General features: G+C 41.9%; 2 protein-coding genes across 22 annotated transcripts in view; both read right to left on the bottom strand.

The window, feature by feature from the left end:
• Positions 1-6320, bottom strand: part of LOC118388381 (protein NDRG3-like) — a 56736-nt gene extending 50416 nt beyond the window's left edge. For 2 of the 3 annotated variants that reach the window (XM_035777381.2, XM_052526679.1), the window contains exon 1: positions 6114-6320. The gene's annotated coding sequence lies outside the window, so the exon portion shown is untranslated. The remainder of the gene's footprint in view (positions 1-6113) is intronic. The other variant, XM_035777383.2, reaches the window with a different exon arrangement.
• Positions 6321-6818: 498 nt separating this feature from the next.
• LOC118388383 (PHD finger protein 20-like) lies at positions 6819-27339 on the bottom strand. Of its 19 annotated transcripts, none has more exons than XM_035777394.2 (18): positions 27156-27339; positions 26044-26176; positions 24015-24115; positions 23605-23785; positions 23354-23438; positions 23183-23259; positions 17787-18399; positions 17472-17522; positions 17102-17371; positions 16785-17003; positions 16195-16293; positions 14900-15055; positions 12006-12187; positions 11657-11756; positions 10782-10977; positions 10220-10691; positions 9873-10059; positions 6819-9203 (listed from the first exon to the last, which is right to left on the bottom strand). In XM_035777394.2, the coding sequence occupies exons 2-18, from the start codon at positions 26071-26073 to the stop codon at positions 9061-9063; spliced, it is 3162 nt and encodes a 1053-aa protein (XP_035633287.1). In that variant the 5' UTR covers positions 26074-26176; positions 27156-27339; the 3' UTR covers positions 6819-9060. The 19 variants fall into 19 exon arrangements, with proteins under 19 accessions (XP_035633287.1, XP_035633286.1, XP_035633283.1 ...); XM_035777393.2 differs by having other exon boundaries at positions 24015-24118; XM_035777390.2 differs by having other exon boundaries at positions 26032-26176.
• Between the last annotated feature and the right edge of the window lie 251 nt (positions 27340-27590).

Genomic DNA, 27590 nt, shown 5'->3' on the forward strand with positions numbered 1-27590 from the left:
ACATGGATTTTGTCACGATCGTTATAATGAATGTCGGACCAAGGCGCAGCGTACATAGAGTTCCACATGTTTAATTTAAATGAAACTCACAAAAACAATAAAGAGCAAAAACAAAAGGTGAAGTCATCACAGGCCACTACACACAAACAATATCCCACAAAACACAGTGGGGGAAATGGCTGCCTAAATATTATCCCCAATCAGAGACAACGATAAACAGCTGCCTCCAATTGGGAACCAAACCAGGCAAACATAGACCTACAATAACCTAGAAAACCCACTCTAGTCACACCCCGAACCAAACCAACAGAGAATAAAAGGCTCTCTATGGTCAGGGCGTGACAGATCTATCCTGTACACTACACACACATATATATCCTGTACACTACACACACAGATCTATCCTGTACACTACAAACACAGATATATCCTGTACACTACACACACAGATCTATCCTGTAAACTACACACACAGATATATCCTGTACACTACGAACACAGATCTATCCTGTACACTACACACACAGATATATCCTGTAAACTACACTCACAGATATATCCTGTACACTACGAACACAGATCTATCCTGTACACTACACACACAGATATATCCTGTACACTACACACACAGATCTATCCTGTAAACTACACACACAGATATATCCTGTAAACTACACACACAGATACATCCTGTAAACTAAACACACAGAGCTATCCTGTAAACTACACACACAGATATATCCTGTAAACTACACACACAGATACATCCTGTAAACTACACACACAGATACATCCTGTACACTACACACACAGATATATCCTGTACACTACACACACAGATCTATCCTGTAAACTACACACACAGATACATCCTGTAAACTACACACTCAGATATATCCTGTAAACTACACACACAGATACATCCTGTACACTACACACACAGATATATCCTGTACACTACACACACAGATATATCCTGTACACTACACACACAGATCTATCCTGTACACTACAAACACAGATATATCCTGTACACTACACACACAGATCTATCCTGTACACTACAAACACAGATATATCCTGTACACTACAAACACAGATATATCCTGTACACTACAAACACAGATATATCCTGTACACTACACACACCGATCTATCCTGAACACTATACACACATATCTCTTCTGTACACTACAAACACAGATATATCCTGTACACTACACACACCGATCTATCCTGAACACTATACACACATATCTCTTCTGTACACTACAAACACAGATATATCCTGTACACTACACACACCGATCTATCCTGTACACTATACACACATATCTCTTCTGTACACTACAAACACAGATATATCCTGTACACTACACACACCGATCTATCCTGAACACTATACACACATATCTCTTCTGTACACTACAAACACAGATATATCCTGTACACTACACACACCGATATATCCTGTACACTATACACACATATCTCTTCTGTACACTACAAACACAGATATATCCTGTACACTACACACACCGATCTATCCTGAACACTATACACACATATCTCTTCTGTACACTACAAACACAGATATATCCTGTACATTACACACACCGATCTATCCTGTACACTACAAACACATATCTCTTCTGTACACTACACACAACGATCTATCCTGAACACTATACACACATATCTCTTCTGTACACTACAAACACAGATATATCCTGTACACTACACACACCGATATATCCTGTACACTATACACACATATCTCTTCTGTACACTACAAACACAGATATATCCTGTACACTACACACACCGATATATCCTGTACACTATACACACATATCTCTTCTGTACACTACAAACACAGATATATCCTGTACACTACACACACCGATCTATCCTGTACACTATACACACATATCTCTTCTGTACACTACAAACACAGATATATCCTGTACACTACACACACCGATCTAGCCTGTACACTATACACACATATCTCTTCTGTACACTACAAACACTCCACAAACAGCAGGGTCACGACTCACCAGGGAGCCGCACAATTAAACACAGGCCCAATCTCCCTGAGTGCTATTCACTCAGTAAATGAGTGTTTGATGTTTGTTTGTCATGTTCCTCTAGCTCTCCATTTAACTACACTCACAGAAACACAGCCCTTGGAGGGATTCAATTTACTGGGGCGTCATATTGTCAATTTGCTTCGCTGCAATTACAACTGGTAGGGTATTTCATTTTCTGGACCTGTTAAAACATCCAAGGATAAGATCCTTATACTCTTTACCTTATCTGAGACATTCCATCGTTTGACTCCCTCCTCTGAAGGCCGAGTGTGTAGTGGTTATCACAGGAGGCTGCTGAGGGGAGGACAGCTCATAATAATGGCTGGAATGGAGCGAATGAAATGGCATCAAACACCTGGAAACATGTGTTTGATGTATTTAAAACCATTCCGCTCCATCTATTACCACGAGCCCGTCCTCCCCAATTAAGGTGCCACCAACCTCCTGTGGTGGTTACTAATGCATGGGAGGAGCCTGACCACAAGCACTGACCTGTCTGTGAAATGTTTTGTGGAACAGAGCACAGACCAGCAAAGCCCTCATAAGAGGTGCTTTAGCTACAGAACATTAGAAACATCAGAAATCTATAATCAAAGGTAAACACAGCAGAACTGCAGTCTTTCCATTAACAGAGGACAAAGAACGAATAGTAAACATCCATTAATTACTGTCCAGTCCATAGGCCTTTGAGTTTGCAAGAAAGGCATTTCACTGTACTGTGCATGTGACATTAAAACCTGAATCGATAGTTTTTAAGTTCAGTCACTGGACACTCTCACAGCAACTTAAAGCTTGTTGAGAATATCCAACTGTGTAGAGATAGCTGGATGTCGACTGAGTAGGTCTCTGTGGTCATGTTACTAGACTACATTTCTGTCTCCAGAGCCGATGTTTCTTTTTACTGCAGCAGAGATGTGTGTGTGTCCCAGGCAACAGTGAAGGACAGCACAGGGTATCCAGAGGTGTGTTTGTGACTCAGGCAGCAGTGAAGGACAGCACAGGGTATACAGAGGTGTGTGTGTGTCCCAGGCAGCAGTGAAGGACAGCACAGGGTATCCAGAGGTATGTGTGTGTCCCAGGCAGCAGTGAAGAACAGCACAGGGTATCCAGAGGTGTGTGTGTGTCCCAGGCAGCAGTGAAGGACAGCACAGGGTATCCAGAGGTGTGTTTGTGTCTCAGGCAGCAGTGGAGGACAGCCCAGGGTATCCAGTGGTGTGTGTCCCAGGCAGCAGTGAAGGACAGCACAGGGTATCCAGAGGTGTGTTTGTGACTCAGACAGCAGTGAAGGACAGCACAGGGTATCCAGATGTATGTGTGTGTCCCAGGCAGCAGTAAAGGACAGCACAGGGTATCCAGAGGTGTGTGTGTGTCCCAGGAAGCAGTGAAGGACAGCACAGGGTATCCAGAGGTGTGTTTGTGTCTCAGGAAGCAGTGAAGGACAGCACAGGGTATCCAGAGGTGTGTCCCCCAGGCAGCAGTGAAGGACAGCACAGGGTATACAGAGGTGTGTGTGTGTCTCAGGCTGCAGTGAAGGACAGCACAGGGTATCCAGAGGTGTGTGTGTTTCCCAGGCAGCAGTAAAGGACAGCACAGGGTATCCAGAGGTGTGTGTGTGTGTCTCAGGCAGCAGTGAAGGACAACACAGGGTATCCAGAGGTGTGTGTGTGTGTCTCAAGCAGCAGTGAAGGACAGCACAGGGTATCCAGAGGTGTGTGTGTGTGTCTCAAGCAGCAGTGAAGGACAGCACAGGGTATCCAGGTGTGTGTGTGTGTACCCAGGCAGCAGTGAAAGACAGCAGAGGGTATCCAGAGGTCCAGCTTGGAATCACTCCATCTTCCTGGATCAACAAGCCGGCCACCTGCGCTCATTCTCTCCCTTTTCTCTCTCTCCCTCCCTCCCTCACCACCTGCTGCTGCTGATGCCGATAAAGAACAGAAAGAGACAGCTCCCAAAGGTCTGATCCAAGAGATTAGCATTACCGACAAATGTGAGGAAAGGATACCACAGGAGCTTCATATGACCATGAGGAGACTACAGGGGCTTAGAGAGGTTTACGATGTCCAGCACAGACTATACACACCAATCACCTCGGTATTGTGTGTTAGGAGATAGTACATAGGCCTACCTAGTCTATTAGTGTTATTACAATGTAACAAGACTGACCATAGCATAGCCCCAGGTTGTGAAAATGAGATATAAAGGTACTGCCACAGGACAGGAACCTGTGCATCAGCTCTTTCCTCTGATAGTTCCACTTAGCAGATAACCTGCTGCGCAAAGCAGGTACCACTGCGGACTGCTGGGACTTGCAAAGCTTGAATTACATCCACACTGTTCGACTACAGAAACTAGAGACACATCACTGCTTTGCTTGAGGGGAAATAGGTGAATTTGTGCATGTGTCAAACAAACACAACACATTTAGATAAGGGTATATAGATACAGTAGCACATAACTATACTGACCAGAGAGTGAGAAAACAACTACAATCAGTGAAGTTGTCTGATACTCGAGGCCAGGGGCTTCACTACTAGAAAACTCACTATCAGCAATGTCAACAGCCTGAGAGTACACCTCATGTGTTCCTGGAGGTGTGAAAACGTCAGACGTTGAAGACGCATGACTCCTCTCGTTGCCATGGTTTACAGGGCTTTGTTTTGCCCTCGAGCCATGACAGACAGACAGACAGACAGACAGACAAGCTGAGGTGAAAGATTGAACCTAACAGACTGGCTGACAGCCAGCACAGCTTAATTAAATATTTAATCTCCCCTGTGGCCAGTATTCCCTGACATTCATCTTTCTAACTCCGTTAAAAGTCTCACGTCTCTCCATCACCAAACTCCTCACTTATGGGAATGGGGTCGTCAGGAATCTCCTTTGTGTGTGTGTATACCTGTGGTGTTTACCTGTACAACATGGTCTCAGGTGTAGTATAAGTAGGAGAAATGTTCAATACATTGGTCTCCTTCTAAACAACTTCTCAGCATGGACAATGGCTAATCAACAACTTGTGACCACTCCAACCAGTTAGGCATGACTTTTTACAGTGATAATTAACCATGATGGACTGCAGTTCCCTCCCAATTGAATAGAAGGCTATTATGATAACACTGTCCAAAGTATACTTTTGGTCAATCTTTCAGTCACATAAAGTCTCCTAAGATCATAAACTCACAAAAAGCATGTAGTGGTATTTGAATGGGAGCACTGTTGTGAATGACAACTGGAAACTATGTCACTGTTTGTTGTGTAAACTCTGCCCTGCTTTGGTAATGATATGGCATTGTTGAGATCATTCAATAAGGGAGGACTCCCTCCCAAAAACTAAATTCAAACACCTGCGTTGAGGTCACACCTGAATCCAATGACCTACACCCGAGTGACCTTCACCAGGTAGGTAGGTGACTGCTGACAATGTCATGTAGTGCCAGAAGAATGATAAGTAATATCTCCACGCCACCAGTTGCAACTACAGCATGGACTTGCCAAGTCATGTCTGTTTCATTCAGCACTAACATACATTCATTTATTGAGCACGAAGCAAGCAACCATATAATTCCGTAAACTATGCATGGCTTGTAACGTGGATATTATAATGAAAGGTTCCAGACGAGGGTCGAACAGGCACCAAGTTGTAGATCGAGGATGGTGAAACAGTAACAAATATTCAGCAACATACAGTAACCTTCCTAACCGTTTGATGTTGAATTTGAGACATTATAGATATGGGCCAATGATACGGTATTAAGTAACAAACCTGTGACTCGTGAAAAATAAGTTACTCATTCAACAGGAAATATCTTAAAAATGGGAATCGCGGATGGATACAATTGTGATGTTTAATTTAGACTACTCATAGAAATGACCTAGGTAGGCCTACAATAGAACTGCCTGGAAAATGGATATGGAATATCATATCAAAATTAAACCGCGAGCTGGTGGGTTATCGACACCAATGGCCACATCTGCATTTGGCCCAACAGCCTATTAGAAAATGCTGTCTCGATCGACACTTACCGTTTGGGTTGAAGACGTATCCGTTCGATCCGCGTCAAATCCTCCGGGATAGATTTATGTTTAAATACCGGTGTTTAAACCGCACCTTCTCTTTTTCCTAATTCGTTTCCTATTCCAACTAGTATTACTATTACGATGTCACTCTTTCAAGGCGGAACTACACATTGCGTCCTAGACATTAGGGAGGACAAGAGAAACGAACGAAGCAGCCAATACGAGGCGGCAGTACAAATTAAATTCGAACGCCCCCAAGAGGTTAACTGAAAAGATGTCCAAATACTGTGTACATACAGTACACCATTTTTTTCTTATTTTCTTTTAGATGGGTGCCCATCATTCCCATCAATGTGTTGACCCATTTCTCGGAGATTATGCGCTTAGAATTCACATGGAGTTTCTATTTTCAATCCTCAACTGATTGTATAAGCATACAAACAGGATGTGCTGCTGCAACATGTTACAAACTTATTTTGATCTAAATCGCCAGCTTGTTTTCTTGTTGTATTTCCAGACCAGCTGTTTAAATGTAGGGCTCAGGACTGTTTACTGAAAGTGCTCATGCCATGGAGACAACCGACATGAATTATTATTATATATTGGGGGGTGCTGCTGAATTGTGTAGTAAAATGTGTGGCCAAGAGAGCACAATTGATATGTTCAAAACCACGTGCTTCTTAATCCTCAGACAGATCAACAGTATTCATATCAATGGGAGGGATAGTAGTTTATTTATGTACCAGCATCTGTTGCACTTCTTTCAACATCTTGTTTGGTTCTTAACCTGGCTGACACGAGTAGGGTAAGGTTATTTTTGGAGGACTGTTTAAAAATAACTAAATCAATACAAATTCAACCCAAGAAAATAACATTCAGATGAATTTACACAAAATATTGCAAATAAACAGTACAGGTGAAAGAATACAAGAGAAATGTATAGGTCCGTCACAAGTCTTTCACTGAGAACAGAGCACATAATGCTGAGGTCATAGCAGACATCTCCACAATTATTTGCAGCAAGCCAAAGGTCGAAGGCTACAGTGAAGCAAAGTTGAAGGTCGATTTCCTACCCAACTAGATGGGCAGGTGTTGCATTGCATCAACCAATGGTTTTGTGATAAGTCATCGACTGTGGATTCAGGCACCTGATTGCGAGATCATTTGATGTGGCTAACTAAAAATGTTAAATACCCATCTATACATGCTTTCAAAGATCTGGCATACAGCTGCAATGTAGTCAGGCAGGAATTCAACCAAAGACATAGAGTGAATAGGATAGAGGATATCCACAAGAAAACAATGAGAATGGAAAGAAACCAAACATTTCAACTAATATATATTCTTTCAATCCAGAAATGTCACTTGTCAAAACGTGTGATACTGTCCCTCCAGTGTCTATAATACAGACACTAACTGTATAAGCTGTAGCAATATAATTCACTGCGTAAAATCAGAAAGACAGTACTTATCTACCTACAGTGCCATTATATAAGAATATATAGTTTGTATTTTCACTCGCTATTTAAAATCTTATGAAGTAGGCCTGTGACAATACCGGTATCGCAAAACATTTCCCATGGCAAAAATGAAAACAAAACTGACTAAACTTGTTGATCCTTTAAAAACCGGCTTCATGTAAAATTGTGTGCTATAGCTTGAAATATAAATAAAATGTGACTCGATGACAACAGAATGATGTTTGTTTCTAACATTATGGCTGTTTTCCTAAGTAAGTTAAATCCACAGTGTTATGTTTCCTTGCCACGGCACTAAATGAGTATTGAAATACTGGTATCGTCCCAGCCCTAATATTACGGCTATGCTCCGTAAAACAGTCCACATGTTCAACAAACATAAGCTTAACAATTATGCAATGGGAGATAATCAAATACTAAGTACTTTACAGAAAGGAAAAAAAGTTTGCTGAACATGGCTCCAAGGAAAGAGTTCAGTCAGTTACTGAAAGTTGTCATTATGAAGATTAAAAGTGTGCCTATCAGAAGTTCAGGTGAAGTCTTTGAATACACATTGCAGCGCAACAATTTGGTAAGTACTTGACAGCAAGCTTCAAACTGAACCTCAGACCAAGGTATTAATATGATGCAGGTTTGCACCAACAAACCCATACTACCATAAACTGTCCCTGTTGGTTCTCTTATATTTACTCCATCCATTACCATCTGTATCTTTGACTATGATACAGTGCAGTTTTCCCTGTACAGACTTGAGGCCTTAAAGAGGAAACCAACTGACATCCTCAAGCATTCAACCCCATGCTGTGAGATGCGCCCACCAGTCTACAGCATAATGAAAATAAGTGCATTTGCATTAAATTATCTGGTAAATTCTCAGTCCAACCCCCCAATGCCATAGATAGACCAGTTAGTGCTGCTCTCAACTGCAATGAGGGAGTTCAATTAAGTGCACCGGGCTATGGCCTGTGATGGGTAAAAGCCCTGAGGGAGGAGCGCCCTTCCCAAATTGAACAGTAATCTTCTCCACTCGGTCATGTTGTCAACAAGGCAGCCTCCCACTGGGCACAGATGCCAAATCAACGTCTATTCCACATTGGTTCCACGTCATTTCATTGAAATGACATGGAAACATTGAATCAACCCGTGTGTGCCCAGCGGTGCATCATTCCGAAACATATTTTATGGAAAAGAATAATGTGTTTTCATTGGGAAGGCAGATAAAGCCTTCTCAAAAGCAATCACTTTTGCACGTGAAAACAGAACCCTACATGCTTAACCTACGTCACTTTAGTTTTGAGCAGACTTTGTGGACGGCCAAAACGGGTCACCTGGCTCACGTCCGGGAGGCAGCCTAGTTCCAAAACGAATGCAAACAATGCTGACATGGTTCACACATGGCCCGGGGCATTAATCAAATCCCCTCATTGTCTCTCCGAGTGCTGTGAACATGGATGTCACACTGCTCACTTGCGCCCTCATGTGGAGCAGCACAAAGCGATCTGCTGCACCTTGGCCAGCTCTGTAAGCAGCAGCTTCATGCGGTGTTTGAGCTGAGGCAGCCGGGCCAGGGGCTCTGGGGGCTCCAGCTCTCCTGTGTAGTCCAGCCAGCTCTCCAACACTGAAGAGGAGAGATGGAACATTGTCAATCACTGATGTTTAGTTCACAATACATAGCTGAGAGATTATTATTATGAGTATCTCCGACTACCTCAACTAACCAGTGCCCCCCGCACATTGATTCTGTACCAGCACACCCCAGTATATATTGTTCTTTTTTACTGCTCCTCTTTAACTACTTGTTACTTTTCTCATCTGTATTTTTCTGTCGGTTAGAGCCTCGTCGGGAAGCATTTCACTACAAGGTTTGTTGTACCTGTTCTATTAGGCGCATGTGACTAATACAATTTGATTATTAGGGCAGCAGGTAGCCTAGCAGTTAAGAGCATTGGGCCAGTAATCGAAAGGTTGCGGATTTGAATACCCAAGCTGACAAGGTGAAAAGGGCAGGCACATCGACAGATTTAAGCAAGGCACCTAACCAAAATGTGTTCCAGGGGTGCCTTACTATGGCTTACCCTGTAAAACAACATTTCACTGCACCCACGTGGCAATAAGAAATAGGTTAATTGATTGTAGCTACAATTGTGATGGACAAGAAAGAAAGCTACTGTCTTTATTTGACTTGTTTTGCATGAAACGCTTATTCACTGTACATATACAATAATTGTGGCATTAAAATGCTTTCCTTGCTAATAAACAGAAAACAGAGGGGCTGTTGTCATCTCACCATCCAGCTCCCTCTCGATGAAGTCCATCCTGTGTGTGACCTCGTCCTGGACAGCATCTATGTGATCCAGCAGGTTGATCTGCCACTGGTGCTGCTGGCCACTGCCGTCCACGTCCCCTCCCCCACCGCAGCCAACACCCTCCTCTCGCTTCACCTCGGCCTGGCCCCACCGACCAACATCTGAACCCTAGACATATGGAAAAGAGGATTCAGTCGTAAAGTTGACTTTTTAAGAGTATCTACCACTCTATAGTGTATGAGGGATGTATGGATGGATAGATGGTACAATATAGACAGACGGGTAGAGATGTTGAAGGAGAATGTCTGAAGGCTGAAACAGAACTGACCTTGGTGTGAGTGTTCAGATGTGTGGGGGCTTTGGGCCTGGCTGTCTCCAGCATGCCTCCATAGCGCTGCTCTCTCTCCAGCAGGTCCTCAGTGCTTCTTAGGCTGTCCTCCAGTTCAGATCCCCTCCGTGTGGTCTCCACCACCAGCCTCTGCTCCACTGCAGGGTAGTATGCCCGCGGCTTCTGGTAGCAATGCTCACTCATTATGTACGAGTCCTGGAACGACTGATAGGGCGAGGAGGAAGACGAGGAGGAGGAAGAGGAGGCTCGGCTAAGCTTCTCCATGGCGGCTGACATCAGAGCTTCTGCGCCACCACGGGCGAGACTCTTGTGGTCCTTCTCGGAACCCTCGTCTGTTAGCGCAGGAGAGGGTGCTGCGTCGGTGCCCGTCCCCGAGCCACCTCTCCTCCAGGGCCTCTCTGCTCTCTTCCAGGGCTGGCACCACAACTGCAGGTCTGGGTGGGTCTGGGTCCTACAGGGGAACACAAGGGCAATCAGACTCCAAACATTTTGTAAGGATAGATATTGATTCATCAGAGTTTTTCCAGTCAACACTACTTACTGTAGGACGCTCATTTTGAGCTGGAGGCCATTGAGCACCTCCACCACACGCTGTACGTCTCCTAGTAGCTGGTGTGTTGCTGCTATCTTCTTGGCATTCTGGTGGGAGTAGTTCTCCTCAAGGAAGGACAGACCATACATGTGACCACTGCTCAGCCAATCACGGTCATACCGGTAGCGCAGGCTTTGCCTCTGACCTGGAACAGAGGTCACGTGATATCATAAGTGTGATGGGAAAATGTAAGGTGAAAAGTTCATATTAGAGTGATTAACAATGTTTAGCATATTTATTTATTTTCCCCTTTCTGTAACACACACGATTTCTAGTGTTCTATTTGTGACACTTGTGTAGGATGGTGGTCACTAGACTTGATACCGAACATTACAAAATGTCCTCATATCTGTTGATAGCGATTAAAGTCAGAGCTACTGAAGATACGACAGAGGACACTGATTATTATTCTATTGATGACATAAAACAATGATTCTGTAGCAGCTGGCAGTCATTGCCTTTTGTTCGATTTCCTACAAACCTCTCGAGCTGGTGTTTAGAAAATATTTGGTGCCGCCTGATTAGAGTAAAAAGGTCCTCTATCCAGAAGGCTAGTTAGACATTGTCTCTGCTTCTGGGCTGGAGGCGTCTCCCTGTTGCAATTTGTAATAAACCGGATTGATTTTTGATTGAACTTACCAAGGACTGCTCTCCTTTATGTTCACCTGGAAATTCTTATTACAATAAGACTCAGCCCCAAAAACCACAGTTAAATGTACTGGCTTGTCTTGTGTTAACCTCTCCTTTCCCTTCCCCAAGTAACCCCATAGAGAAACCTGAGATGGAGTTTCTATTTAGCCAAGTTGTGTGTTGCTGGCTCTCACCTGGTGGGTCTCTGCAGACGTAGCAGGCGTATTTGTCCGGGACGTTCTCCTCCAGGAGGCCCATGCAGGTGCCATGCTGCCAGCACAGACACTCCTCACACTGGAGAGACAAGGCCAGGGAGCAACACTATCAAACTGCGTTTTCCTCCCTGCTGCTAACTGTTGGCCTGAGCTTGTTTTTAGAGAAACTAAGTTGGGATCGACCTTGAGTTTGGTACGGTTTGACAAATGTGATTGATTTAAATGATTGTGAGACGAGTGGATTGCCACCAACTATTTATTTCAGACTCAATGATATGTATTGGAGGCAGATCAGGGCTAGAGTCAGGTAAACCCCCAAGCAGCTCACCTGTATCATGAAGTCGTTTTCCTCTTCTGCCTCACAGACGCAACGCACAACCTCCTGACTGCCTGTCTCCAAGGCAACAGAGCCCAGACTTAGGGGAGTTGTTGCATTGTCCAGCTCCGCCCCCAGCTCGTCATCACTCCACTCACAACTGTCAGTGGACCAATCACTGATGCTATCCTCATCTAGAGGAGAAATCAAGGGATGGAAAGGGTTAACTAATGAAGACAACCCTGGTCAGTGACCCTAGTCTCCTTTAGTAGAGTTGTAACATCGAGATTTCCTCCATGAGCTGGTTTCAGTATATTTGCCAATGCGAGTCCTCAGGAGATAATGTCATCTGGATGTAACTGATATGTTTGATCAAGAGATTATTGCAACACAAGCAGAGGGGGCTTCCATGGTAGAAATATAGGAGGAAACTATAGCTCATTTTATCTACAGCATTGTAACATACTAGAGGTCGACCGATTAATTGGAATGGCCGATTAATTAGGACCGATATCAAGTTCTCATAAATCGGAAATATATATTTTTTGGAAACCTTTATATAGCCTTTATTTAACTAGGCAAGTCGGTTAAGAACACATTCTTATTTACAATGACGGTCTAGGAACAGTGGGTTAACTGCCTTGTTCAGGGGCAGAATGACAGATTTTTACCTTGTCTGCTCGGGGATTCAATCTTGCAACCTTACAGTTAACTAGTCCAACGCTCTAACCACCTGATTACATTGCACTCCACGAGGAGACTGTCTGTTACGCAAATGCAGTAAAAAGCCAAGGTATGTTGCTAGCTAGCATTAAAGTTCTCATAAAAATCAATCATAATCACTAGTTAACTACACACGGTTGATGATATTACTAGTTTATCTAGCGTGTCCTGCGTTGCATATAATCGATGCGGTGTGTATTTGCGAAAAAGGACCGTCTTGCTCCAATGTGTACCTAACTATAAACATCAATGCCTTACTTAAAATCAATACACAAGTATATATTTTTAAACCTGCATATTTAGTTAATATAGCCTGCTAACCTGGCTCGTTGCGAACTCTTTGAAGACTATTTCTTCCTAACAAAGACAGCCAACTTCGCCAAACGGGGGATGATTTAACAAAAGCGCATTTGCGAAAAAAAAAGCACAATTGTTGCACTATACCTAACCATAAACACCAATGCTTTTCTTAAAATCAATACACAGAATATATATTTTTAAACCTCCATATCTTGCTAAAATAATATATGCTATTTAGCAGACGCTTTTATCCAAAGCGACTTACAGTCATGTGTGCATACATTCTACGTATGGGTGGTCCCGGGGATCGAGCCCACTACCCTGGCGTTACAAGCGCCATGCTCTACCAACTGAGCTACAGAAGGACCACTAAAAGAAATCCAGGTTAGCAGGCAATATTAACCATGTGAAATTGTGTCACTTCTCTTGCGTTCATTGCACACAGAGTCCGTGTATATGCAACAGTTTGGGCCGCCTACTTTTCCAGAATTTTATGTAATTATGACATAACATTGAAGGTTGTGCAATGTAGCAGGAATATTTAGACTAATGGATGCCACCCCTTATGTAAAATATGGAACGGTTCCGTATTTCACTAAAAGAATAAACGTCTTGTTTTCGAAATGATAGTTTCCGGGTTCAACCATATTAATGACCTAAGGCTCGTATTTCTGTGTGTTATCATGTTATAACTAAGTCTATGATTTGATAGAGAAGTCTGACTGAGCGATGGTAGGCACCAGCAGGCCTGTAAGCATTAATTCAAACAGCACTTTCATGCGTATTGCCAGCAGCCCGTCGCTGTGCTTCAAGCATTGTGCTGTTTTTGACTTCAAGTCTATCAACTCCCGAGATTAGGCTGTGTAACCGATGTGAAATGGCTAGCTAGTAAGCTGGGTGCGCACTAATAGCGTTCCAAATGTCACTCGCTCTGAGACTTGGAGTGGTTGTTCCCCTTGCTCTGCATGAGTAACGCTGCTTCGAGGGTGGCTGTTGTCGTTGTGTTCCAGGTTCGAGCCCAGGTAGGGGCGAGGAGAGGGACGGAAGCTAGACGGTTACACTGGCAATACTAAAGTGCCTATAAAAACATCCCATCGTCAAAAAAGGTACATGAAATACAAATCGTATAGAGCGAAATTATCCTATAATTCCTATAATAACTACAACCTAAAACTTCTTACCTGGGAATATTGAAGAATCCTTAAAAGGAACCACCAGCTTTCATATGTTCTCATGTTCTGAGCAAGGAACTTAAATGTTAGCTTTTTTACATGGCACATATTGCACGTTTACTTCTCCAACACTTTGTTTTTGCATTATTTAAACCAAATTGAACATGTTTCATTTTATTTGAGGCTAAATTGATTTTATTTATGTATTATATTAAGTTAAAATAAGTGTTCATTCAGTATTGTTGTAATTGGCATTATTACAAATCAAATATATATTTTTTATATAACTACGATAAAAATATATATATCTAAATCGGCCCGATTAATTGGTATCGGCTTTTTTTGAGTCCTCCAATAATCGGTATCGGCGTTGAAAAATCATAATCGATCGACCTCTTTAACGTACAGGATATCCCTTATGCATAGCACTGAGTCGAACATATAACAAACGGATGAGAATAAAGCAAGCCATAGCAGCAAAGAAAAGGCCCCAGATTCAATCAATAAACTATGGAATCAGTCCCCAACTGTGACAACAGGTCGACTTTGTTTGAAAGTGTGGAAAATTATTAGTAAGATCAGTTTGATACGGAATGGAAAAGATACACGGGTAGACGGTTTGAACAAATGACTTATGGACTGAAACCAGGCAAAGAATAATGGCAAAGGGTAGAGAGTGACGCACACACTCAGACACACAATAATACCCACCATCCACGTGCATCTGCTCTGACTGGTTGTATCCGGGCCTGAAGTGGTAGGACTCAGGCTTGTGATTGTGTGAGAGGGGGAATTTGAGTGGCAAATTCAATTTGGACTGAAGAGCGAATATTGAGATGTCAATATTCTCCTCACTACCTGTGCACTCTGTTAATAAAGGGGAGGGGGAAGCAGACGCAGAACAAAATGTCAACTTTGGAAATGCTGATGAGGACAAACAATAACTAATTTTTCGGGAGGGGGGTTCAAACAGACAATATGAAACCAAACTGTGTTTCCAGCTGAAGATACTATCATGAGTGTGAGAATATGTCGTTACAACAAACAGTAAACTTGTGTCCACAAAACCCCTTTACATGAGTGTTTCTGAGAGCTGAACTGGCCAAAACAGTCCAAATAAAGTCTAATTGTGTGTGAATGTACACAGTGAATAAACCATCCTCTTAATACTGTATGTGTGTTATAACAAGTGTCATTCACAGATCCAGAGTGAATTTAAACTAGGTCAATAGACCAATAGTGGTTCAAAAAAGTGGCATCACAGTAGCTTGTGCCTAGCAGTAGAGTTCAAACAGATGAGTCAGATGGTTAATAAAAGCCTGTGTTATTATATGAACCAAACATGAGCAAAAGATGTGCAAATCATCAGTCAGAGGAAAAGGGGTAAAAGCACAAGACGGCTGATTCAAACAAAATGATCAGCGGCTATTTGACTGATGAAGTGACGTAGGTCAGTAGAAGACACAGGAGTTGTAGTGCTACTCCAACCCCTACCACACTGCTGGTTTGCCTCTGAAGCGAAGCAGGGTCGTCTGGAGACCAGATTCTGCTGGAAGTGGTGTTGGAGGGCCAGTAGGAGGCACTCTTTCTCTAGTCTAAAAAACATATACCAATGCCCCAGGGCAATGATTGGGGACTTTCCCCTGTGTAGGGTGCCATCTTTCAATGGTCACTAAAGATCCCATGCCACTTATTATAAGTAGGGGTGTTAACCCTGGTGTCCTGGCTAAATTCCCCAACCTGGCAGTCATACCATACCTAGCTTCCAATTGGCCCATTCATTCCCCTGTAACTATTATCCAAGTCATTGCTATAAATGAGAATGTGTTCAGTCAACTTACCTGCTAAAATAAGGATATACATTTTTTTTAAAGAAATAAAACACCTACCAAGGTGTGAATCAGGGGTTTTCCCGTGGCCTGAATGAAGCGTTGCACATGCAGCGGCGCTAAAGCTATAGGACAGGAGCCCCATGCAGAACAGTCAGACGACTAGGGTCTCCTTACCACACTTGACTTTCTTTTTCTTCTTCTTTTTCTTCAGATTAATACGAAGGAACTCCCTCCGTTTCTTATCCTTCAGCCGATCTCGTTCTTTCACCACTGCTAGAGTGATACGGGGGAACCAAGTGTTAGGAGTGCTCTAGACACTGAAGGTGTGTTCTGCCATTACAAACACTGGAGCATGCACCATTTCACAATAATCCTGTTGTGTCATGTTAAGAGAAAGTGGATTTTCGATCAGAAATCAGCAAAGATAACTACACATTTGCTCATAGCTAATGGCCTATTTAAAGGAAAGAAATCCACTCAAACTATCGTTGAGTATTTTCTTTAATTAGTCCACTGTTGATAAGAGTCCCAAAATGTTTAAGATTTAAGAAGCAAACTGTCACACTTGCCACATGATTTTGCATCATATAATGCCTTTCTCATCATGATGTGGCAAGTGACACTTTGCTTATTGAAAGTCAATATCATGGAAACTTTAAATACATTTTTTTTAAAGTGAAATTGGGACTATTAACAGCGGACGAAAAAAATATATAGTCGAGAGGATATTTCAGAAGCCTTCTCGTTGTCGTTTCACATCTTACACAGACATATGTCCATACCACTGCTCTCAGTAGTCTCCGTCTCCACTGGTCTCTGTCCATTTCTGTCCAGTTGGTTCTCTTTGCTCTTCTCCCTCAGTAGAGCCCTCTGCTGCTGGCGCTGGGTGTTGACAGCAGGTGGAGCTGATGTGCGTCTGTTCATTGTCTTGGCCTCACTACGTGGAGATGGGGGAGTTCTAGTAGGACTGTGCACATTGGAGTCTGCCGGGCATGGAAACACAATATTAATATTATGGATTAAAACTGATTTCCTCTTTGGGTGAATCTATCATGTAGCTAAGTCCCTTTTTGGTACTTACGCATTGAGGCGGAGATGGTGCGTCTCCTCTTAGGACTTTCCAGAGAGGTAGGGGAGGGGTGCTTCTCTGAGGCCCGTGTCTGGGTGCTCCTGGTGGGGCTTAGATCGTCCTCTAGCTGCTGCTCCTCTCCATGGTAGTATTTCATGTGGTAGTGAAGCAGTTTGGCCTTGCGGAACGACTTGGTGCAGCCTACAGCGCTGCATTTAAATGGGTTGTGGTCCAAGTTGATGGACAGGACTGGGGGAGGCTGGTTTTTGATCACTCTGTACACTGAAAACACAATGGAGACATGTAAGAGGATGGACAAACAGCTAGGAGTGGAGAGATACTCATGTAAACTGATGTAACAGAGTGCTGGGCGAGAACTCACATGGCTCTCTGCTAAATCGGTTGGGGTTGTGGAAACCCTGCTTCCTTATCGCTGGAAATAAAGACAGACAATATAAACTGACTGACAACTGTCAATATAAACTGTCACTGACTGACAACATTCAACACACATTAAAACAATTCAATTCTCAAATATATTTTCAAACCTTTTATAGTATTTTGACGACTTGTGAGAAAAGAAACCTCTAAAATGGACAGAACCTCTAAATAAACGTACAGTGCACTGACAGCTACGTTAATTGGAAATATAAGGAAGCCTTTTGGATCGTGATTTTCTGAAGAGTTGTGGTCTTACGTTTCACTGGGAGGGCCAGTGGTGCAGGTTTGGCGCTATCTGGTTGGCTTTCTGACATCTGCTCCACTCGGTCAATGGTGGACATAGCTGAGGGTAATGGGACAGACACTGGCTCGGTCTGTGTTGACATCTGATTGGGTGAATCAGTGGATGGCTTAGTTTCATTAGGTGAGCTCAGGACTGTGTACTCAGTTTTCATTTCCACCTCTTCTTTCTTTATCCCTTCATTTAAATGAGTAGGCTTCTCCTCACTCTGTCCTCCGTCTTCTTCCATTTTTACTTCAGTCGGGCCCACAGTGGCTGCCACGTGATCCCCGAGGTTGTTCTGTCCTTCATGTTGCTCTGTATCCTCCTCCTGCTTAACTATGGATGGTGTCTCTTTGGTGACATCCCCCTCACTATCCTTCCTCTTTGTCTTCTCCTCCACCTCCCTCTCATGCCAGTCATCTTCATCATTATTGTCACCATCCTCTGTGTCACTGTCCCCCTCCTGGTCAGAGGTACTGCGTCTTGTTCTTTTATTTTTTGGCCCGTATTCCTGAGGCCTCCGGTCTCTGCCATTCTGGGGCTTCTTCACGCCGTTCCTCTCAGTGGACCTAGCCTTTCCTCCTCTCTATTTCCACAAAGAGGAGGGGATGAAAACATTTTGGAAAATTATGTAAAGTACAACCCACAGAAACATGATCCTCTGCATGGCAAGCCAACACAATATCAACAGATATACAGCACCAGTCAAAAGTTGTTCAAGGGTTATTTATTTATTTTCCCACATTGCAGAATAATAGTGAAGACATCAAAACATCATAACACACACAGGAACTTCAAACTCTTGGCATTCTCTCAACCAGTTTCATGAGGTAGTCACCTAGAATGCATTTCAATTAACAGGTGCGCCTTGTTAGGGCTGCAATCCCGTTACCGGGATCGATATGACAACAGCCAGTGAAAGTGCAGAGAGCCAAATTCAAACAACAGAAATCTCAATTAAAATTCCTCAAACATGCATGTATCTTATAGCATTTCAAAGGTAATCTTGTTGTTAATCCCACCGAAGTGTCCGATTTCAAATAGGCTTTACAGCGAAAGCACCACAAACGATGATGTTAGGTCACCACCAAGTCACAGAAAAATTCAGCCATTTTTCCAGCCAAAGAGAGGAGTCACAAAAAGCACAAAGACATCTAAATTAATCACTAACCTTTGATGATATTCATCAGATGACACTCATAGGATTTCATGTTACACAATACATATATGTTTTTCGATAAAGTGCATATGTATATAAAAAAAATCTTGGTATACATTGGCGCGTTACGTTCAGTAGTTCCAAAAACTTAATGCAACCGCTGTGTCAGATTTCAAAAAAACTTTACGGAAAAAGCAAACCATGCAATAATCTGAGTACAGCTTTCAGAAAACAAAGCAGCCAAAAAGATATCCGCCATATTGGGTAGTCAACATTATTCATAAATAGCATTATAAATATTCCCTTACCTTTGATGATCATCAGAATGCACTCCCAGGAATCCCAGTTCCACATTAAATGTTTGATTTAGCTTGATAATGTACATCATTTATGTCCAAAGAGCTACTTTTGTTAGCATGTTTGGTAAACAAATCCAAAGTCATGAAGCGCGTTCCCTAGTTGCAAACGAAATGTCAAAAGGTTCCGTTCCTGTCCGTAGAAACATGTCAAACAATGTATGGAATCAATCTTTAGGATGTTAATATAAAACGTAAATAATGTTCCAACCGGAGAATTCCATTGTCTTCAGAAGTGCGATGGAGCAGAGCTCCCTCTCATGTGAACGCGCATGGTCAGCTCATGGCAGACCTGACTCATTCCTCTCTCATTCAGTCCCACTTCACAATAGAATCCTCAAACAAGTTTCTAAAGACGGTTGACAACTATTGGAAGCCTTAGGAAGTGCAACACAACCAATATCCCACTGTGTATTCAATAGGGGCTGGGTTGAAAAATCAACCAACCTCAAATTTCCTGTTTGGATTTCTGCTCAGGTTTATGCCTGCCATATGAGTTCTGTTATACTCACAGACATCATTCAAACAGCTTTAGAAACGTCAGAGTGTTTTCTATCCAATACTACTAATGATATGCATATATTAGCAACTGGGACTGAGCAGCAGGCTGTTTACTCTGGGCACCTTTCATCCAAGCTACTCAATACTGCCCCTGCAGCCATAAGAAGTTAAAAGTTCATTTGTGGAATTTCTTTCCTTCTTAATGCGTTTGAGCCAATCAGTTGTGTTGTGAAAAGGTAGAGTTGGTAAACAGAAGATAGCTGTATGTGGTAAAAGACCAAGTACATATTATGGCAAGAACAGCTCAAATATGCAAAGAGAACAGTCCATCATTACTTGAAGACATGGCCAGTCAATGTGGAAAATGTCAAGTGCAGTTGCAAAAACCATCAAGCGCTATGATGAAAGTAGCGCTTATGAGGACCACCACAGGAAAGAAAGACCCAGAGTTACCTCTGCTGCAGAAGATAAGTTCATTAGAGTTACCAGCCTCAGAAATCAGCAATTAACTGCGCTTAATGGGACTATCATTTGTTTTTCAACAGGGCAATGACCCAAAATTCATCCAGGCTGTGAAAGGGCTATTTGACTAAGAAGGAGAGTGATGGAGTGCTGCATCAGATGACCTCAACCCAATTGAGATGGTTTGTGATGAGTTGGACCACAGTGAAGGACAAGCAGCCAACAAGTGCTCAGCATGTGGGAACTCCCTCAAGACTATTGGAAAAGCATTTGTTTGTTGAGAGAACACAAAGCTGTCATTAAAGCAAAAGGGTAGCTACTAGAGGTCGACCGATTAAATCGGAATGGCCGGTTTCAAGTTTTCATAACAATCGGAAATCTGTATTTTTGGATGTCGATTTTGCCGATATATATATATTTTTTACACTAGGCAAGTCGGTTAATTAAGAACACATTCTTATTTTCAATACTTGTTGGTTATCACTGCATTGTCGGAACTAGAAGCACAGGCATTTCGCTACACTCGCATTAACATCTGCTAACCATGTGTATGTGACAAATAAAATTTGATTTGATGACGGCCTAGGAACGGTGGGTTAACTGCCTTGTTCAGGGGTAGAACGACAGATTTTCACCTTGTCAGCTCTGGGATTCAATCTTGCAACCTTATGGTTAACTAGTCCAACGCTCTAACCACCTGCCTCTCATTGCACTCCACGAGGAGACCGCCTGTTATGCAAATGCAGTAGAAGCCAAGGTAAGTTGCTAGCTAGCATTAAACTTATCTTATAAAAAACAATCATAATCACTAGTTAACAACACGTGGTTGATGATATTACTAGTTTATCTAGCATGTCCTGTGTTGCATATAATCGATGCAACGCTGGGGGATGATTTAACAAAAGTGCATTAGCGAAAAAAGCACAATCGTTGCGCAACTGTACCTAACCATAAACACCAATGCCTTTCTTAAAATCAATACACAGAAGTATATATTTTTAAACCTGCATATTTAGCTAAAAGAAATCCAGGTTAGCAGGCAATATTAACCAGGTGAAATTGTGTCACTTCTCTTGCGTTCATTGCATGCAGAATCAGGGTATATGCAACAGTTTGGGAACTAATTTGTCAGAATTTTACATAATTATGACAGAACATTGAAGGTTGTACAATGTAACAAGAATATTTAGACTTAGGGATGCTACCTGTTAGATAAAATACAGAATGGTTCTGTATTTCAAACGTTTTGTTTTCGAAATGATTCGACCATATTAATGAAAGGCTCGTAGGCTCGTATTTCTGTGTGTTATTATGTTATAATTAAGTCTGATTTGATATTTGATAGAGCAGTCTGACTGAGCGATGGTAGGCAGCAGCAGGCTCGTAAGCATTCATTCAAACAGCACTTTTGTGCGTTTTGCCAGCAGCTCTTCGCAAGCACAGCGCTGTTTATGACTTCAAGCCTATCAGCCTAATGGCTGGTGTAACCGATGTGAAATGGATAGCTAGTTAGCGGGGTGCACGCTAATAGTGTTTCAAACGTCACTCGCTCTGAGACTTGGAGTAGTTATTCCCCTTGCTCTGCAAGGGCCGCGGCTTTTGTGGAGCGATGGGCAGCGCTGCTTCGAGGGTGGCTGTTGTGGATGTGTTCCTGGTTCGAGCCCAGGTAGGGGCGAGGAGAGGGACGGAAGTTATACTGTTACACTGGCAATACTAAAGTGCCTATAAGAACATCCAATAGTCAATACAAATGGTAGAGATAAATAGTCCTATAAATACTATATTAACTACAACTTAAAACCTCTTACCTTGGAATATTGAAGTCTCATGTTAAAAGGAACCACCAGCTTTCATATGTTCTAATGTTCTGAGCAAGGAACTCAAACGTTAGCTTTTTTACATGGCACATATTGCACTTTTACTTCTCCAACACTTTGTTTTCGTTTTTGCATTATTTAAACCACATTGAACATGTTTCATTACTTATTTGAGGCTAAATGGATTTTTATTTATGTATTATATTAAGTGTTCATTCAGTATTGTTGTAATTGTCATTATTACAAATATATATCTCAATTCACCATATTTGTTTCTGATTTACCGCTAATCCCATAAAATATACTGTTTGAATAAAAATATAATACATAAATTGACATGCTAAAAGTAGATTATATATATATAATTCAATCAATGCAATATAAATGGAGGGCTGTTTTTTTCTCTCTCGATTTTTCTTTTATTTTAATGTTATTTTTTTAGTTGTGTCGTCAGTTTATATTAAAATTTGTGTTTAGATGCATGTCTCCAAACAGCTATACTTATCTCTACCTTTGGGAGCCAAAGGAGTGTTTTATCAAAGAGTCATTCAATTCATGTAATTTTAAAATAGTATCTTGTGAATAAACACCAATTCCTGTGTACAATACAATATCTGCCCCGTTGTCTTAAAGGGCCCATTAAAGGACTATGCCAGTTCTGGACTTACACATCTAGTTTTTCTGGATCTATGTCAAGTAATGCAAGCACCCATTTTGGGAGGGGGTGTGGAGATATATATATATATATATATAATTATTTTTTAAATTGGCAGATTAATTGGTATGGGCTTTTTTTGGTCCTCCAATAATCAGTTGACCTCTCGTAGCTACTTTGAAGAATCTAAAATATATTTTAATTTGTTTAATTAACACTTTGGTTACTACATGATTCCATGTGTTATTTCATAGTTTAGATGTCTTCACTATTATTCTACAATGTAGAAAATAGTAAAAATAAAGAAAAACCCTTGAATGAGTAGGTGTTCCAAACTTTTGACTGATAGTGTATGCCCTTTGAACAGGTAAAAACTACTATTGACAGTCCCTGGTGAGAGAAGGAAACAAAGAGCTCACCTCTCTTACAAAAGGTTTCACGTGGATCCCCTTTACCGTCTGGACGACGCCATCATAAAACTTCACGGTGTAAGATGCTGAGGGCAAATTGAGGTCAGATGGATCAGGTTAATGCTGAACAGAATCCATAAATCTCTTCAATATGTATACGAGTACTTCCAAACCACTCACCATCTTTATTCACTGCCAAGACCTTGGCAGGGTAGAAGCGGCAATCAGACCAACTGGCGAGGACCTTGTCATTCACATGAAATCCCTGGACAGACAGATGAAATGAAGTGTCACTGTCAAACATGGATCCAGTATCAGCCTGAGCAAATGAAATCAAATAGAAGTAGGCGGAGCAAACAGAAGGCCAGGTACAGCTAAGTAGAGCAACCAGTAGGGATATAATAGGGAGAATAAGTAAGTAAATAGAGTACATCTCTTACAGGGATAGGACAGTCGTCCAGCAGTCCCTGTCGTCTCAGCTGGATCCTCTCTACAGGTCTCAGGTAGGGGCTGGTCCAGTCAAACCACTCATCATAGCGGTGGCTCCATTGACGGTAGTGGATCAGGACCTTCTCGTCATCATAGTCAATCTTCTCTATGTTGGCCGGATACCTAGGAGCAGGGCGTATACGAGGGGTGATTGAGATGGGAGCAAAGGAACTCAACTGAAGTCAAGAGATCATTGGTGTATAGGTAATAAGAAAGGCTAGGATAACAGAGAATAGCAGACAGTGAGAGAAAGAGACTGAAAATGAGCTGAGAAAAGCAACAAAGAGAGATTGCAGGTAGAGAAAGATAATTTACTGACAAAGAGTGAGAGAGGAACTGACGCATGACTCACCAGTTTTTGAGGGCGTCTCTGGCCTCCAGCGTTGCTCCCACCTCAAAGGTTATTCCTCTTCTGTTAGGGGGTGTCTTGCTCATTGTGTCCACATCCACCTCCTGCTGAGAGGCAAAGTTCTACCTGGTTAAACACCAGAAAACTCATAATTCCAGTACCTAAATTTCCAATGGTGCGGTTCCTACACAAGGTCACACAAAAAATAACCAGAGTTGCTAGAGACTGGCTTTAGAGCGAACTGGCTTAGATAGGACCGATACTATAATCAGTGGAGAATTTTGTCAGTTTTCTTAATTTCTTTTGATCAGAGTCTACTTGTTACATAACGAATCACATTAGTGGAACATGAAAGCAAACAACGGTTTTAAGGGCCTTAGTCATTTTGAGGGGACTGCCATCAAGAGAGGAGAGAAAATTTGATGACGGTTGACTATATGGCTGAGAGAGAAGGGAATTATTACATAAATACACAAACAATAATATGCCATTCGTCAGATGCTTTTCTCTAAAGTGAAGCAAAAACACACACATACATATGTATGTGTTTTTGCTATATCTATATACATCTATATAAGTGGCCAACAGCGGTAGTCAAACCCAGGACCCTTGGCATTATAAGCACCATGCTCTACCGACTGAGCCACTCAGGACAACAAGGGGATTCCACCAGGCATGGGGGTTGTGGGCGCGGCTTAAATCAGTCCAGAGTTGTCAGCAGAGAGAAATAAATAAAAAATATATGCCATTTAGCAGACGCTTTTATCCAAAGCGACTTACAGTCATGTGTGCATACATTCTACGTATGGGTGGTCCCGGGAATCGAACCCACTATCCTAGCGTTACAAGCGCCATGCTCTACCAACTGTGCTACAGAAGGACCACAGAAAACTGTTTCCTGCAATTCTATACTTTTTGCCATGGCTATTTGTGTTCTTGTGATCGAACATTATCAGTAATCCTATCAGTAATATCAGTAATCCTGCCGTGCAAAAAAACACTTGACTGTCTAGATTATATTTTGGTGACTTCTAGTTCTCAACAATTATATTATAAAATATATATATCTTCATTAGTTTCATCCAAAGATAAGTGGACATTGTAGTCTACGGAACTCAGTGAGAAAGAAAAACGTTCAGGCATTAGAGCATGCATAAAGTAATCATTATCATAAGCACTACAAACTCTTTATTAGCAAAGTTATACTACATAAAGTGTGATGTAAAATTCCCTTACATCTGGTGCCCTTCCAAAGATGGCATAACCATTGACACCCTTCATATAGCTTGATATTCAGTTTGCATGATTTCTGAAGCATATTCCTTAAAGGGTTTTATGAACCCTTTACGATATCAAATATATATGATCCATCATTTATCATACTCCAATGTTTATCCAAAAAACACTTATCAAAGAAACCCCTATATGCCTCCTGCCTACCTCAGATCTCAACCTATGGCCACCTGCTTGCTTCACAAAGGATGCTACCTAAATTGAGGTGAATAGAAACCGGTCCTCCAGGGCAAACCAGCACACAAACCTTCCTCTTTGAAGCTTTTGCAAGCAACTCTTATGAAAGACCATCGATTTGTACATGAATACGGTCTAATCCACGTATTGAGCATCGTTCTGCAGCCAGTAGCCTAATAAATGAGGTCAAGAGCCAGAAAGCTTTCGAAGACGTGGGCAGCACGCTATGAAATTCCGACAGTCTATTCTGTATCCCTATGTTTTTGTTCAATCGGGGTGATCAAAGTATAACGATTCATCATCATTTTGGTAATTTACTAAAATGTTCATTTTGATTGTGAAATTTGCTCAAATAAAATATGCATTGCTACTCAAACGGTCCATCCATTGTCTGGTCCATTGCTTAGCGTTACATTGTTGTCTCGGGCCCTGGATACATTGTATCCTCTCTATCCCAGTCAAACACAATCACCTTCAAATCACCGGGAAACACACCATTCTAAACATATCTATGCAATACATTAGCCTACTTTGGGGAGGCCAAACTCACCGCAAAACTCACCTTCGGGGAGAGACTTTGAGCATATTCCATATCAATGCAACCTAGCTAGTAGCCGGATATCTTCACGCTACTTGGCAAACCACGTGTTCTGGTCAGGCGAACATTCCACGTATTGAGACAATAGCAATGGTCTCTGAAATTAGATTAAGCTAGTTATGCAGATAGGCCAGTTGAATAACACGAACCTACCGTAGGTAGGTTCAATAAACACACCTATTCTGACAAAACACTTGAATAGGGCATTATTATTTGTTGGACTGACGGTGTCGCTCAAGATGCACGGAAGCAACCACAATCAAATGGAAGCAAATGGCGCGCAATACACATCTGTTGTTTAATAGACTACGCCTGATAAAGGGTGAAAATAACCTTCAATTTGGACCCTCAACTAAAGGCCTACTAATAGTCCATAGCTTTAAATGTACTATGTAGCCTGAGAACAGAAGCCTGGCACAAAAAAATATCGAAATATAGCCTAATCCTGTCCTACTATGCCATGTTTTTTATCCCAATTTTTTGGGGGGGAAAGCCGTCTGCGCGTTCTGCGTTTAAGCAATCACCTAGCATCCACTCAAAAGTGAGGCTCAAATAAAATGCGTAGGGTTTTACACAATTCACGAGTGCAAAACTCGCTTTGTTGACGATAGTTTCTGAAAGCTTATTGTCAGATATTCTGTAAGGAGTGGGAGTGTTCATTATATTACACTGTAGTTCGTCAGTAATTTCAACAAAGCTAATTGGTTAAAGGGTCTGATAGGGGCGGGCTTTAGAAATCTTACAGGCCATTCAGATTGTCATTCTTAAGGGAATCGCGGGGCCTCTGTAGGCCACACTTTTCTTACGGTACTAAATACTGCATGGAAATATAGCATTTTTTACTTCCCTGAAGCTGCCGAACCCTCCAGAAAAACAATTACAAGTCAACCTTACTCCAAACAGTATAAACTGTATAAGATATCCATAAGGCAAAATACGTCTACATTACAAATATTTTAAAGTTATTTGTTTAGAACTCAGGAAGCACAAGCAGCATTCACAATCTTTTGTGTTATTGATGCATAAAACCTTTGTCTATTATGTCGCTAAGACTAAAATGTTGCATCAAATGTTACCTTGATTTCTGAGTATTCTTCCCGATGGTGATGTGCAATGAGCGATAAAATATTTTCGTGTGGTGCCTCCACGTCTGATTCCAGTGCACGCAGTTAAATTTTCTTCCCGATGCACTCGAGTCGCACTACCGGCGAATGGCACGCAACTACGCATGTGCCATTATTAAAAGGACCTTCTGTTCTCGCATCACAGGAGTGCATGGCAGAGGCTACTTGTGCCAGAGCCATATATACATAAATAATAGGCCACCTTCTATCATTTTGAATGTTGTTCTAATTCTAGACATTCAGTTTAAAACTATTGATTCAATATTCCCCATGGAATGTTAATAAGGAGCTAACATGGCTGCCATATTCAAGTGTCATGTAAATGCATCATAATGCAGAAACCGCATTCGCCCAACTCTACATATATACAAGACATGGTAAAAAGTA

This window comes from Oncorhynchus keta, chromosome 10 (assembly GCF_023373465.1).
Source record: "Oncorhynchus keta strain PuntledgeMale-10-30-2019 chromosome 10, Oket_V2, whole genome shotgun sequence".
NCBI classification, from domain to species: domain Eukaryota; kingdom Metazoa; phylum Chordata; class Actinopteri; order Salmoniformes; family Salmonidae; genus Oncorhynchus; species Oncorhynchus keta.